This window comes from Salvelinus fontinalis, chromosome 40 (genome assembly GCF_029448725.1).
Source record: "Salvelinus fontinalis isolate EN_2023a chromosome 40, ASM2944872v1, whole genome shotgun sequence".
In the NCBI taxonomy this organism is placed as follows: domain Eukaryota; kingdom Metazoa; phylum Chordata; class Actinopteri; order Salmoniformes; family Salmonidae; genus Salvelinus; species Salvelinus fontinalis.
The window spans coordinates 24,095,211-24,111,724 of NC_074704.1; the positions used below are offsets into that span (position 1 = coordinate 24,095,211).

Sequence of the window (16,514 nt, forward strand, 5' to 3'; positions counted from 1 at the left end):
TTTCATGTTGGGTTGTGTAAAAATAAATCTGGAGACTCGCTGAAAGTCCAAATCACAAACAGATGAGCAGGTTCCATGAGAATGGCAGTCTTTCGGAGGTCCATGTGTGGCTCGGCGGAGGAATACAAATGGGAATTTTAATTGGCAGTGACGGGCACAACTGGCCACATTCTGCATGAGCTCAATTAGGCCCGTTCAGGAAACAGTGACACGTTATCTGAGGGAAGGGGAATCTAGTTCACTGGTGAAGTATGATGTATGTGTGAGCGCACACATCCATGGGTATTTTTTGGGGTGTAAAATAAAGGGTATCTGATTACAATTGATGATTTTCCAGTGGCCTTGAGCTTGAAATCAAACCCAGCTTCCGAGACATTTTCTGCCTCTTCTTTTCCCCGTAAAAAATAAACTAAACTGTAGGGTGCAGTGCTTGCATGCAACAGAAGGCAATGGGAATCGAAGATGCAGCACTCAAGATGACGCTGCTTTAATCTTTCATTAGTAAGTCTAATTCATTCTGATCTTATTCAGAAAGTGTGTCAAGATATTAAGTCCGGGCAAGCTCGTGATAGCCGTTCGGCAACTAATAATCAAATTTTATTTGTCCCATGCGCCGAATACAACAGGTGTAGACCTTACAGTGAAATGCTTACTTACTAGCACTTAACTGCATTGTTGGTTCAGAAAAAATACAAAAAAGTAAGAAATAATTAAAGAGCAACAGTAAAATAACAATAGCGAGGCTATATACATGGGGTACCGGTACAGAGCCAATGTGCAGGGGCACCGGTTAGTTGAGGTAATATGTACATGTAGGTAGTTATTAAAAAAAGTGACAATGTATCGATAACTGAGAGTAGCAGCGTAAAGGGGGGGGGGGGGGGCAATGCAAATAGTCTGGGTAGCCATTTAATTAGATGTTCAGGAGTCTTTTGGCTTGGGGTTAGACGCTTCTTGGACCTAAACTTGGCGCTCCAGTACCGCTTTCCGTGCGGTAGTAGAGAGAACAGTCTGACTAGGGTGGCTGGAGTCTTTCACAATTTGTAGGGCCTTTCTCTGACACCGCCTGGTATAGAGGTCCTGGATGGCAAGAAGCGTGGCCCCGGTGATGTACTGGGCCGTACGCACTACCCTCTGCACTACTCTGAAGATACACGGTCTTTTCGCCTCCTAAAAATAAGGCCTGAGGGAATTAACCATTTTGAGGAGACAAGGAGAGGACACAAGGAAAATATTTGAGATTCGCCCACACTCAATAGCAAAAAAAAAAGTTGTTATCTTATGCTGCCATCTAGCGGTCAGTTTAGAGTATAACAACAACATACCCATGACCATCTGTGCATTATGCTCCTGCTTGGTTGAGTGCATTTTTCAGTACAATAGAATTATGGTTGTCCTATTAATGAAAACAGTGTCATACATGTGGGGATACTAATCATCAATATAAAAAACACATTTCCCCTACTTTCATAGGACAAATATCCCTTTGCTGCTGGTCTTTAACAAACCGTCTGGCATTCTATCAAAGCGCATTCACACATATTCTGCAGTGTGCCACCCTAACTGCATTCATTCTAATTTAAGCTCCACCTTGCAACGGTCACAACGCATGGATACATAATGCACACAGTACATGTGTTGTCACACAATTCACAGCCTCTGTAACAACTTTCAAATGGTTTATTTCTCTTTTTCATGTATGAAGTTTCCAATGGTTCCCACAGCAGATGCAGCATGCAGAGACGGATAAGAAGAAAAGTCAAACCTAAGACTGAAAACTTTTTTTTTTTTTTGCCTCCACCCTTTACCACCCCGTAATAAAACACACACCCTATACGGATCCCTTTCCTCCAATAGTGGACACATTTAGCACAAACCTAAAAAACAAACAAAGAAGGGACCACTAATACTACCATGTTTATAACAAATATCTGTTAAAAAAATGAAATATACAAAAAAGAAAATAAAACATCTCGAATAGTTTCCCCCTGAAACAGAGCTGGTAGTCTACTCTGGGGCATAAGTGAAGCTCTGCTGGAATAGAAGTGACAGAGATATCCAAAAGATTATAGTTGTTTAGAATAACAGTTACATGTAGTGGAGTTACTTTTAGTCATTTCCATATTTATTCAACATTTACCAATTCTTTTTTTTTGGCAACATCCATATATGTCATTTTCATTTGTTATAATATATTAACATTAAGATTCATATGTAAACATACAGATTTTCAAAAAAATGGATCTACATGCACACAAAAGAAGAAAAAATGAACCCTTTGTGTCATGCAAGCACATCACAAGACTTCGGGGCCTTTTAAGATCAGATAAGAGCCGTCGTCGTGCAGCACGCCATTGAAGAAAACAGCGGTGCGAGGCGGGCGCGTGCGGCACAGGATCACGCGCTTGGAACACCCGCCCGTTGGTGCATTCAGTTGAGCAAAAAAGCAGAGCCACAAACTTAAAATACGTTTAAATTCCAATCAAATCTATAGATACAAATTAAACCTGTTCTGTCTTGTCCCCTCTGTGTAAAGAACGTTGGTAGCTTTATAATAAAATGCCCTTGTTGGTTGCAATCTTCTCAACAAAACTCAAGAAGAAAAGAAATGATGTTCAGGAGGTAGGGAGGAAGAGGGACAGCCCACCTGTGACCTTGCCCTATTACGTCAACTCACGGCAAGAGTCCATACAATGTTTGAGAAACCAAATTAAAAGATGTTCATGAAAGATGCAAATTACATTGTCGAGAAGGCAAAATGTGTACGTTGAAATCACCGCCTCTCATAAGCCTAACCAACTTAACATCCCTCAATGTCCTAACTATAGCCTACTTACTGTACGTTACCTCAGCTCTGCCTGCAGTTAAGTTGTTAAATGCAACCCCAAAAAAGCTAGATTTACCGTATCACCAGCATTTAAACAAAAAGCACTCATCTCTACTTCTATTTGATAGTCTGTAACCAATCCATATCTGTAACTTCACATGGCTGACAAAGCAATAAATACAAAACACATTAACGAGAATATTCTAATGGCCTGTGATGTCATACCATCCAGAATGAAGACGTGCTTTCTGTTGGAATAAGAGACTAAGGTGAAAATTATTCGCATAACCAACCAGTGACTCAAAAAACACTTGCCCTTGAAGTAAACCGTAAGCTTGTATGTGCAGAAATGTAAATATTATTTTCTCTACTCCACTGCATCTTCAAAGCAAGATGATAGATGTCCCTGACAATATAAACATGTATAGTGCACAATCCCCCTAATTAAGAAAGCTGTCTTACAAGATCTTAAAAACTTAGCTGCTCAAAATACTGAGTGAAAGAAGCAGGGAAAGCATTTCCCCTGAAAATCTAATTGGATTGTTTGAATCGTGCTGTATGCACATTGAAATAAGCAATTCTACCGAATGTTGATAGAAAAAGATAGATACCATTATATTCAACCGGTTTATTATATGTTCTGATTGGCACTGCATGCTCTATTTTCGTGTTGTACGAAATCAAGTACATCAAGTTACATCACAGCTAACTACACCCCCCCCCCCCCAAAAAAAAGCCAAGACCAAAATAAATATTTAAAAAATTCCAACTGCCTCAAAATGAAAGAGAAACACACTAACCTTCCTCCACCAAACTGAAATACTCGCTCAACGATAAAAAGCTGTCCTTCAGGCTCTTAAAGTGTTACACCGGGTTATGGAGAGAATTCATGTTCAATAACACTTACAAATGGTTGGCTTTCAGAAGGCTCGGGTTGGAAAAAAAGGTGGCTTCACAGAGAAAAATACTTCCATTGAAAAATACACAGAGAGCGTTGCTGGATGACGCCTTGAGCAGATCCTCAGAAATGGAGAAGAAAGCGAAAAGGGATTTTTGAGGAGGCCCGTGAGGTCAGTCACACGTCCACAACCATCTTTTTGTGTATGTCTAATCCTCCCACCACCTAATGGAAGACAGAGGGGCAAGAAACTGTCACGGACGCAACAGAAACCTTTGAATTTGAACAGAAGTGATGCACCGCGATCATAGGAATATGATTGCAACATTTCAGATAAGTTCTGAGTTTTTTTTTGCAGAAATCCTTGTTGGAGGATTTCCTTCCAGATCATTCCCTACTGGTTCCGGAAATCCTCCAAATGGGATTTCTCAAACTTGTGAACATTTGATGGAAAGTTTTTAGGAACTGTACAACCCTATCACAGAGTAAAACTTTGTTTCTTTGACTCACCGCACAAAACTCCTCAAAGGATATTCTCCCATCGCCGTCTTTGTCTGCGTTGATGATGGTTTTGTCAACAATCTGCTGAAGCTGGGTGTCCTTTAAGTTGTTTCCCACCATCATCTTGAGGACCTGGAAGAGTTCTCCATTGGATATGTAGCCATCCTTGTCCATGTCATAGATCCTGAAGGCAACTATAGGACAAGGGGAAGATTGTGTCAGACCTCTATTTGATGAGGTTTTCATTGCAGCGTCATTGGAATGATCTGCCAATATGCATATTTCGAGCGATTTTAACGGAAGAAAGTCTGAACATTCAAGAAGGTGGATCATTTTTCATACAGAAAATCACAAACATTTGCTTTATGAGCTCAGCATCGGTGTATCAACAAAGGTGGGTCATCGTTTTTAAAAAATGGGGGAAACTTCACAGTGAAAGCAGTTGAGATTAGTCGGCACGATACTTACAGCGCAATTTCATCTCTTTATCCCCTTTGACACTGAACTGGGAGACACCCTCAATGAATTCTGTAGAAGAATGTGAAGCCATTTTAAATCAACCGACAATTAAAAGGACAGTAACAAGGACATGAATACACATTGGATCTTTATTTCATTCACTCAGTTGTATAAGAACTAGAGGGTGCTTTCGAGGAAAATGCCCAACGGCCCAAAACTGTTAAGGCATTTCCTGATTTAAGTTGCTCAGCATAACATCATATTGCAGGCTAACACTTCTTAGAAAAAAACAGTATACATTTAAACATTTGGTTGACGATTTAATTTCAAGGTGAAACAGCACTGGTCATTATCCACAAGGATAGCCTACACAAAGACACCAGACTAAACAGACAACAAAGGCTCTTTTGAAGTTATAATTTGAAAAAGGTGATTAACCCCATATATCAGTCTTACCTTTGAAGTCGACTTCCCCATTGCCATCTGTGTCAAATATATCGATTACTCGCTGTACAAGGGGATTCTGTTGGAGTTCCGGTAAGGACATAAACTCTTCCACGCTCAAGGATCCAGAGTTATCTAGGTCGAGTTTCTTAAATCTCTTTCCTAGCCTCTTAATCTCATCAGCATCAACTGAAATAGAAAAGGAGAGAGCGAGAAAGGGTGGCGTTAAAACCGACCTATACACATATAGGGGGAACAAAACTTCCACAGCATACTCCATTTTCTAGGGTAGCTACCACCACCACCGGGTTTCGGAAGCACACTTTCAGCACATGGGGAAAAGAAAACGGGCCGACCTGGTCACTTACATCTGGTGTTATGGTCCTTTGCTGCCTTTAGAATCGATTCACCCATCCCCGATTGATTCTTCCCCGACTTCTTGCGAGCGCTGGCCATGGCATAGCCGTCCCAAGCTACCGCCCACCTAGTGGAGTTTGATACTGGTGGCCAACATTGAGCTACAGTAGCAGCATACCTCTCGGTTCCCCACTCTAAGCTCTTTCACTGTGTCATGTGACGCCTCCTTTACACACTAATCACCGGACTGATATCCATTAATCGTAACGTGGACACAACAGCATGAGGTGGACTTAAGTGAGACTAAGTGTGAGCCGTAATGTGGGCGGGATTTCACAAAATGAACCTTTCCCCTGCTGCTGTGCACAATGCTTGATCCAGTTCTCAAATGTTTAGCGTTTAAACACCATATAATTTCTAAGGCTTCCAACCAAGGACTATCAAATACGTATAATTCTACAGATATGATAAAGAATATTCCAGTAGTTTGTTAATATGATCAACCTCGCACTAGTATTAAATCACCTACAGAGTCTCACTGTAAATAACAAGCTATTTTTAAATCAGTCTTAGTGGCACAATTCATATCTACAGACTCTAAAGTATTTTTGCATCAGCTTTATTTGACAGTTACAGGCAATCCGGAGTTTCTCTCTGACCCGATATGGCTTGGGTTTGCTGAGGCGTTCCTCTGGGCACCTCGACGTGGCAGTTGTGTTTTAGTCAGCAGCGTTGTACCATGATGACAGGCTTAACGAGTAGGAACCAACTGCTGCCATAACCGAGACCCACCACTAGATGTACCCCAAAACAAGTGAGTGGGGTGTCACAAGAACTCCAATATTACTATGGCGGCTATACATTATGGGGTGCTGCCAATACGGCACTACAGTGAAAACGGATGCCCTTTTACATCTATTTGTGAGCAACTCTCTGCAGAATGTGTCCTACCAAATTGGGAAACACAAACACGCAGTGCCTTTCTACGGGCATGTGGGCTCTTGAAATCTAACATCCAATCAAAATGTAGCCCCTTAATTAAGCGGCCCATTCTAGGCGTTTTAGCCAATAGAACATTTTGGATGGCTACGCGAGACTACCTGGCAACAGGAGCTTACGCATCGGTAATTTCATATCTCTACATTTAGAACCTTATTCATTACATGGGAAATGAATTGAAGACAAATCAATATAAGCCGGAAAGTGATGCCGTACGCACTTTTTTCCAGCCCCCAAAAGCCATTCAGTAGTCGTCTGAAACGGAGACAAGGAAGGATGCCATTGAAAATAATTTGGATATAGCCAGCCCATTGCTGATCATTTTAGTTCATCCGATTTAACTTAGAACTTAATCATTTCAGCGTTAACTGATGGACTTAACTCTTGTATATAAGTTGCTAGACGAACTGAGAAAATATATATATATTTTTTTAAATACCTCAATAGCTCCTCCCCTGACACAACCTCTTTATCGGGGGCCACAAAAATGTAGCTGCAGAGGCACAGGCCCCAACAGCACTGCATTAATTCAATTACACTTGCACAACCGTATATGCCAGACAGTGCTGGGTACCATTCTGTCCGTGTATCCAGTCCACGAGTGTAGATCAAATAGATGGAGGGGGAAAGTATTTATAGCCACAAGGCAGAGAGAAACACCCCTCACTCCACACACAGCTAAATGGCTGGTGCTGCCCTCCCCTTGGGAAACCCCTAGCAACAAGGAAACCCAACTAGCTAACATACAAAACGGGGGGGAGGGTATTTTGAGAGCTGCAGTCAGACAGCCAGCTGGAGCGGCTTTCAACACAAACTGAGCTGCAGGAGGAGACAACGCGTTAGGTTTCATAATTCGGCTCACTGGGCCTCATCTCCCTCACAACCAATGACCACGCATACACAACGGCAAGTAGGCTAATGCTGAAGCTTGAGAGTTCCGAGACTGTCTTCGAGTCTTCATGAATCAAGCCCCGGTTATGATATTTTAGGAACAGTGTTACCACCACAATTGGGTTATCAACAATGTGTTATGTTAGTGTTACTAGCATTCGGGCACGTGTCAAGATTTAGCCCCATTTGAGTCTAAATAGTAATTCTAGACACTGGTTTGCTCTAGAGACCTGTAAACAAATCATGCCCCCCCGCCCCAGAGAGATATAACGGCTACGCAAGCGAGCCAATGAGCTAACCAATATCACACCTATAAACCAAACACGCATCTGACAAGAGGCAGATAATGAGGAAGCGTTGCCGTGGCACTCATTTCACTGCTGCAGAGACACAACCCCCCCACTTACATGTGGGCGAGTCACACCGCTGATCTCACTGAAAAAGCGTCCCCCACTGGGGCGCATCAAAGCACTGCAGCTCTCCCAAACAGCCGAATAAATTCTCTCAGCTCTGTCTCTATACAACATACGGGAAGTTCATTTGTCTTGATGTGCTGGTTTGTAGCTCAATTTGGATGGTTTATTATCTTGTTTTTTTATTTTTATTTTTATATATACATCATGCGTTTGTGAAGTTTTTGGATTGGAATGTGCCTGTGAGAATGTGTCTTCTGTACAAGAAACAAGTAAATACAACCTGTCTATAGATGCAGATACTCGTCTAGTTTGACGAACAGATCACGAATTGCTCCAAAGGACACGGTAGCCAATACATGGCCGCCTGTGTACATGCGTGCATATTTGTGTGTGGGTTCGCATGCATGCCACGTTCTGCTGCATCACCAGCTTGACTGGTGCTCCTTACGACACGCCCCAAAGCTCTCAGCAGATGCTAAAGATTGCCACTTAGAGATGTGCACACTGTGCTGAGACTTCAGTCTAAGTGGGGGGAGGAAGGGGGGGGGTACTAGTGGGTACAACTACAGAAAAACGCAAGGTGTTAAGCAGGGAGTCACCATGTTCTCTTGAAGCGAAAACAGTCTTTGCAGGGCCAGTAGTTTTGTCTGTTTAGCCACAGCTTCAGCCTTGCACAGGGAGTCACCTAACCCTCCGAGTAGAAGTTGCCCCTCCGCTAGGATCAGCTTCCCCCTTCCCCATATCCAACCTTTAGCATTCGGGGTAAAAGATAGAACTGACTAGCATTCTAGGGGTCTACTAACGAACGCCCTGACTAGTGGACCAGGACAGGGATCTGGCTGAGCGACCAGTGTTTGGACCCTGCCAGCTCGGAGCGCACAGCTGATTTAAGGTTGTGCGCCTTCTTGACACGGTGAACAGCTGCCCCACACCCTGCTCCCAGGAGTGAGGGGGTGGGTAGAGACTCCCCAAAATATCCCACTGCGGGGAAGTCCATCGGCTGGCTGAGGTTTGAGACCTTTTTGAAGGCTCTTGTTTTTTATTGTCCTGCAGGTGCGCAACCCAGGCGTGACTCTGTTTTGATGGTGGTGGTTGTGTCAGCTGGTCCATAAGCATCAAAGTAGCAAGTCTTTATGGAAGTGGGACCCCTAAATCAACACCAGAAAGTAGAACTGTCTACTTGCACCCTTGACAAAGTCCTACGTTAGTCTGGTCTCTCTCAAAATGATTGAAAACCTAGCATTTGGCATTTGCCTTTCCAGCCAAACACATTCTGTACAAGACTGGGCGGGGAGAAAAAGAGAGAGGGAGATTTTTCTGGGTTTCAAGGCAAGTAAAGTAACAAGTGGCGTCGTAAATCACGGCCCGACGGCCACCCGTGACACCTAACGTAACAGCTCGTTAGGGAGGTGCAGAGGTGGGCCCCCTGCGCTGTTGTCCCATCCCCCCCAGAACACACTCGACACCGGCCAACATTGACGTCTGAGCTCCGGCTCTGCACGCCACAATCCTCCACAGGAGGGAGTTCCCGAAAAAGTAGAGCCTGAAAGTTCAGTCCTGAAACTCTAATTAGCCCCATTTTCTCTTGAGGGGTGGGTGGATTGATGAGGGTGGAGGGATGGCGCAGCAGGGTGACAAACCAATTAAAAATGGACTATTACTCAGACTAAAAATAAATAAGGCTCTCCCACCAGCCCTGAAACTGACCTTTATGAGGGGGGAGACATTTTTAGCTGTGGCAGCAAAGTGCTCACGCCTCCCAGCAGCGTCTGAGACTGGGTCACACTGTGAAGGGCTGAAGAATGCAGTGTCGCGTGTGGTGATGCATATATTCGTCTGCTCAATTCCCCCCGACCGGACCAGTTGTTTACCTCTTAAGTGTCCCGGACTTTTGTGAACCGCAAAGCCTATGGTAGATTCTGGCCTTTGAGTTGACTGGGCGGTCACTCTTTAAACCAGAGACAATGCAATCCCGTAGCCTAAATTTTTTACCTCAAAATTGTTCTCGGTCAATGTATTTACATGCATACATTATGTATTTACATGCATACATTATGTATTTACATGCATAAATTAAGATTAAATTCCAGTCATATCTGAATATTACATGCAGGACAGCCCACAGCGGATATTGTTTGAATCGCAGCAGCAGTATTGGAGAAGTTGCCAGTGATCACCTCAAATACTTACAGTGTGTACACATCTCCAAGGGATAACTTGCTTCGTTTCCCTAGAAAGAAAGAGGGGGGGGGGGAATTGTGAGAATGACGACCCAACCTAATGTCTATTCAGAAATGAAGACAGAAAACCATAGCATATAACATTTCACCATTAAAATCTGGATTTGCTTCTTCAAAATATAGGAATTGGTTTGCTATAATAAGATGGCATTTGCACCAAGGTTCTGAAATATTGCCATTTACCATTGATTACATTGTAACAAGTTGAGTGGTGACAATCTTATGTCAAGACCCGATTGTGTGCGCCACATAGAACAAACGCCATACCGATTCTTACGTCCGGGGTATACTACCATCTCAACACTGACACATGAAAGTGACGATGGGCCAATATGTTGATGTGAGCTTGGTACGTTAATAGGGAAACACAATGAACACTACAGAGTGGCACAATATCCTGCCACCTGCCCCTAAAACGGCAGGTAGATTTGAAACCCATTGTCGGTCCAGCCCACTCTAGGCATTTTGTTAATCCCTAAGAAGTGGCATTCTCCATTATGCATGAGAACAACAGAATGAACTGGATTCTGTCAGAGCTGGAAATTAGGGCAATCTATTGCCTTTGCCTTACCGCATCTCAGTGGGACATAAAGGAATTGAAAAAGGCCGATAAGGCCTTATTAGATAAAGACTTGGGCCATGACTGAACGGCTAGCCAAAAAAGGGGCACGGACTATCCTAAATGCCTCTAAATAACTATCCATTTAAATCCAAGTTAAAACATTTATCTCCTGAATATCATAGAGCACTTCTGTGGCTCAGTTGGTAAGAGGCATTAGCAACGCCAGGGTCGTGGGTTCAGTTCCAGCTCGGGTCACATATACAGTGCATTAGTAAAGTTTTCAGGTCCCTTGACTTTTTCCACATTTTGTTACGTTACAGCCTTATTCTAAAATGGATTAAATAAATGTTTATCCTCATCCACACACACAACCCCATAATGACAAAGCGAAAACAGGTTTAGACATATTTGCAAATGTATTAAAAATAAAAAACAGAAATATCTTATTTACGTAAGTATTCAGACCCTTTGCTATGAGACTCGAAATTGATGCATCCTCTTTCCATTGATCATCCTTTAGATGTTTCTACAACTTGATTGGAGTCCACCTGGGGTAAATTCAATTGATTGGACATGATTTGGAAAGGCGCGCACACACACCTGTCTATATAAGGTCCCACCGTTGACAGTGAATGTCTGAGCAAAAACCAAGCCATGCGGTCGAAGGAATTGTCCGTAGAACTCTCTAGACAAAATTGTGTCAAGGCACAGATCTGGGGAAGGGTACCAAAGAAATGTATGCAGCATTGAAGCTCCCCAAGAACACGGTGGCCTCCATCATTCTTAATTGAAGAAGTTTGAATCTACCAAGACTCTTCCTAGAGCTGGCCGCCCAGCCAAAGTGAGCAATCGGGGGAGAAGGGACTTCGTCATGGAGGTGACCAAAAACCTGATGGTCACTCTGACAGAGCTCCAGAGTTCCTCTGTGGAGATGGGAGAACCTTCCTGCAGCACTCCACCAATCAGGCCATTGTGGTAGTGACCAGACGGAAGCCACTCCTCAGTAAAAAAGGCACATGACAGCTTACTTGGAGTTTGCCAAAAGGCACCTAAAGGACTCTCAGACCATGAGAAACAAGATTCTCTAGTCTGATGAAACCAAGATTGAACTCTTTGGCCTGAATGCCAAGTGTCACGTCTGGAGGAAACCTGGCACCATCCCTACGGTGAAGCATGGTGGTGACAGCATCATGCTGTAGGGATGTTTTTCAGCGGCAGAGACTAGAAGACTAGTCAGGATCGAGGGAAAGATGAAAGGAGCCATGTACAGAGAGATCCTTGATAAAACTTACTCCAGAGCACTCAGGACCTCAGACTGGGGCGAAGGTTCACCTTCAACGACCCTAAGCACACAGCCAAGATAATGCAGGAGTGGCTTCAGGACAAGTCTCTGAATGTCCTTGAGTGGCCCAGTCAGATCCCGGACTTGAACCCAATCAAACATCTCTGGAGAGACATGAAAATAGCTGTGCAGCGAAGCTCCCCATCCAACATGACAGAGCTTGAGAGGATCTACAGAGAAGAATGAATGGGAGAAACTCCCCAAATACAGGTGTGCCAAGCTTGTAGCGTCATACCCAAGAAGCCGAGGCTGTAATCGTTGCCAAAGGTGCTTCAACAAAGTAATGAGTAAAGGTTCTGAATACTTATGTAAATGTGATAGTTTTTTAAATCTTTAATACATTTGCAGAAATTTCTACAAACCTGTTTTTGCTTTGTCATTATGGGGTATTGTGTGTAGATTGATGAGGAAAAAACTAACAATTTAATCAATTTTAGAATAAGGCTGTAATGCAGCAAAATGTGGAAAAAGCCAAGAAGTCTGAATACTTTCAGAATGCACTGTATGGACAGTAAGTTGCTTTGGATAGAAAGCAAATATTAAAATGGCTAGCCAGGCTACCTGTGTAAATCCACACATCATCCAGAATGTGCTGATGAGGACTCTGTTGCAGAATCCGAATCGGGATTGCAAGCTGAAATTCCTTTTCTCTGTGATGAATACAAAACAGCGAAAGTAGGAGACCTGTTTCGACTTGCTGCTGACCACAAAGCCGGTCACAACCCAAGACTGATCATTGACGACCGGCCATGTCTTTCCATTTAGCTAAGCTTTGGATACAATACCCAAAACATTACGTTGTGCATATAGGCTCCATATCCCCATCATTTGAAGTCATAAAATAGTGAAGGAAATGTAAATAAAAGTATCATTCCATTTGTTTCATGAACACTATTTTAGGGATTAGGCTCCAACGTCCAGGCAATGTGACTTTTGTCACTATGACTGGTGTATGTTACTTTTGGTTTGGCTAACGTCAACATTTTATTTCACACTTTCTTAATTTGATATAGGCTAACCTCAACTCCAAGAATCCCATAGATGTCCATGCTCGGTGTTTTCAAATCACTGACACAGTAGTGTTGATGCTGCAACAGTCCTGTGCCTCTGACTTCAGGTCACACAGAGCATTACATTCAAGTGGATTGAGGGGTTTAGGGTTACACCATTTACTTGGTGTAAGGTCATGTCTGTGTGGTGGGAGTTGTAGAGTTTTAGAAGTAAAGCTAGTTTTGTAGTTATAACATTGCAAAATGGTGGGAGGGCAGATGGGTTGGATTTAGGCCTAACTCAGCTGCGTAATTTGTACCACAATTGCCAGTCCAAACATATAAAATGAACAATGATCTTAAATACTTTCTTTTCAACATCCTTTCCTTCAGGCAACTAATTTGTCACTAACGATTCATTCAACAACAAAAAAATTTGTCTAGGCCTATTCAACATTGTTACCAGTTAGTACTCGCATTACTAGAACTGGGTTTGGAACTTGTGGAGTATTTTCTTCCAAATCCATCTCCTTTGTTGATCTAAAACATCTGTACTAAGGGTTAAGAAGAAGCAAGCCAGTCTCCCGACACGCATTGTATTGAAACGCTGTCACAGTATATGCCAAGGCTGGTAGTAAGCTACACATTTTGCTTTTGAGCACCATGACAGCATTATCTGTCAAGCGCTGAGAACTTAATACATTTGATGAAAATGTGATATATTGCAGTGATAGGCTAATACACTTGACTTCCAACAGTTCTCACTGAGGGCCTGCTTACAATTGGAATGTGGTTTCAAAAAGACAGCTAGAGTGTACAATCCATCTCCCGATAGAATCCATTAAAACCAAATCAGCGTCATCCCAAGTCCTGGCTGCCTGCAGCGACAGCCTATAGGAGGAGTATATAGTACACTGAACAAAAATATAAAACGCAACATGCAACAATTCAAAGATTTTACTGAGTTAGTTCATATAACGAAATCAGTCAATTGAAATAAATGCATTAGTTCCTAATTTATGGATTCCACATAACTGGGAATACAGATATGCATCTGTTGGTCACAGATACCTTAAAAAAAAGGTAGGGGCGTGGATTAGATAGCCAGTCGGTATCTGGTGTGACCACCATTTGCCTCCTGGAACACGACACATCTACTTCGCATAGAGTTGATCAAGCTGTTGATTGTGGCCTGTGGAATGTTGTCCCACTCTTCAATGGCTGTGCGAAGTTGCTGGATATTGGCAAGAACTGGAACATGCTGTCATATGTCAATCCAGAGCATCCCTAACATGCTCAATGGGTGACATGTCTGGTGAGTATGCAGGCCATGGAAAAACTGGGACATTTTCAGCTTCCAGGAATTGTGCACAGATCCTTACGACACGGGGCCGTGCCTTATCATGCTGAAACGTGAGGTGATGGCAGCAGATGAATGGCACCACAATGGGCCTCAGGATCTCATCACGGTATCTCTGTGCATTCAAATTGCCATCGATAAAATGCAATTGTGTTTGTAGTCCGTAGCTTATGCCTGCCCATACAGACATGACAGTTTGTGCAGAAATTCTTTGGTTGTGCAAACCCACAGATTCATCAGCTGTCTGGGTAGCTCGTCTCAGACGATCACTCAGGTGAAGAATCCGGATGGGGAGGTCCTCGGCAGGCGAGGTTTACACATGGTTGGTGGTTGTGAGGTCGGTTGGAAGTACTGTCAAATTCTCTAAAATTACATTGGAGGTGGCTTATGGTACAGAAATTAACTTAAATTATTTGGAAATCCTGCAGTCAGCATGCCAAATGCACACTCCTTAAAAATTTGAGACATCTGTGGCATTGTGTTGTGTGACAAAACAGAACAATTTAGAGTGGCCTTTTATAGTCCCCAGCACAAGGTGCACCTGTGTAAAGATCATGCTGTTTAATCAGCTTCATGATATGCCACACCTGTCAGGTGGATGGATTATCTTGGCAAAGAAGAAATGCTCACTAACAGGGATATAAACCCATTTGTGCACAAAGTTTGAGAGAAATAAGCTTTTTGTGCATATGGTAAATTTCAGGGATCTTTTATTTCAGCTCATGAAACATGTGAACAACACTTTACATGTTGCGTTTATATTTTTGTTTGAAGCAATTATTCAGATCCTATAGCGTATTTAAGGTTGATGCATTTGTGTTCTTTTTCCTGAAACCACTATGCACACTTGGTCTGAGCTAAATGCGGGCGCTTCAGAAATGCATATAGGTCCAGTATGCATGTTTAACAATCAAGTGGCCTACTAACCCCCCAAACATGGGCTATGCATGTACAATTAATGTAGGCCTATGACCGTTGGAAATTGGGAGGAACAGGAAATAGGTCAGTGAACTACAAGATATCAATCTTTTTTAAATGGAACTCTGATGCAAATTGATATGACTGAGGTGGTATGAAACTATCTGGCCTTCTGCAATGCATGTCATTTTAAAGCCATTTATTCAGACCCCTGTACTGGGACTGGTAAAAAGAAAATACAAATAATGTAACAAGAGGTAATATAGAAAATGTAATAAAAGGTGGCTCTTTGGGAAGCAATTGTTTCTTCCTGGAAATGTAGTTTAACATGTATAATGTGGCTGACTAACTAGAACAGCCCTGTTATTTTTAACACGAATAGTTAGCTAGCTGTATTGATTGGGAACCACGTTAACATACCGTGCAGCTCTCTCAAGTGACAAACAGGAAAAGTGCCCATTTGCTGTGACTATGTAGTATGTTTTAACTAGTGCTAGTCCAGCCTTGTTGGACCTGCGTTATAAAGCCGAATATTGCCGACACAAGTTGACAAGCGCATCTAATTTATGCACAAACTAAGGCGTGACAGCCTATCGATATTGTTAGTGTTGCCTGCTTGCGGGTTCGGAAACGATACGATGTTTCACTTTTCCCCCACAAGCTCGCGCCATTATTCATGTGCCTATAGCTTAGCTAACTGGCTAGGTTGTTGGTTTAGATACTTGTCACACATTTTGAGAAGTCTCAATATAGCTTTTCAGAACACACCCGAATGCGATAAACCACCAACACATAACGTTGGCCATATTGTCATATCTGTAAACATGAAATTGTGCGTGCAAAAAGGTAACGCGATAAACACTTTCAAGCTCATTTGGTCGGGAAAATAAGAACGTAGTGCAACGAGATCTTGGATAGCCTTGAGTGCTATGCATGCATGCATATGGTGTAAGATTTTATACACATTTGGTTCAACACTAGAATTGCTAGCTATAGTTTTCCTTACCATTCTGTCGGTTGGGTTTCTTCACCTGGTGCGCAAGGGAAACACTTTGAAAGGACGACGTTGCACAATCAATTTTAAGACTGTTCCAGGGAAATATTTCTGGTTGTAATAAATATAGACCAGCTTGACTTGCTCTCGCCTTTTCTCTTTACGGATGACGGATTCACTGCAGTAGCTACAGTGGATCCGCAGAGGAGGTTGTGTTGGTGTAGAGAGCGAGCGAGGTTGAAAGGCGAATAGGGGGAGGTGCGGCTATACAGTACATCCGGGTACCATGTCTATTTCTTTTAATGTATGTATGCCAA

At 42.7% G+C, this 16,514-nt stretch overlaps 1 protein-coding gene across 1 annotated transcript; it reads right to left on the reverse strand.

Annotated features, from left to right (window-relative positions):
* Positions 1-1,666: 1,666 nt before the first annotated feature.
* On the reverse strand, positions 1,667-16,451 carry LOC129839479 (calcineurin subunit B type 1). Its single transcript, XM_055906960.1, has 6 exons — positions 16,210-16,451; positions 9,983-10,022; positions 5,142-5,318; positions 4,695-4,754; positions 4,236-4,420; positions 1,667-3,950 (listed from the first exon to the last, which is right to left on the reverse strand). The coding sequence occupies exons 1-6, from the start codon at positions 16,210-16,212 to the stop codon at positions 3,903-3,905; spliced, it is 513 nt and encodes a 170-aa protein (XP_055762935.1). The 5' UTR covers positions 16,213-16,451; the 3' UTR covers positions 1,667-3,902.
* Positions 16,452-16,514: the final 63 nt, after the last annotated feature.

Excerpts from the sequence above, each read along its gene's own strand:
- LOC129839479 (XM_055906960.1), bottom strand. Across the intron at positions 4,755-5,141 it reads TGGGGAAGTCGACTTCAAAG|AATTCATTGAGGGTGTCTCC; the intron begins GTAAGACTGATA and ends ATTCTTCTACAG. Across the intron at positions 3,951-4,235 it reads CCTTTGAGGAGTTTTGTGCG|GTGGTGGGAGGATTAGACAT; the intron begins GTGAGTCAAAGA and ends GTCTTCCATTAG.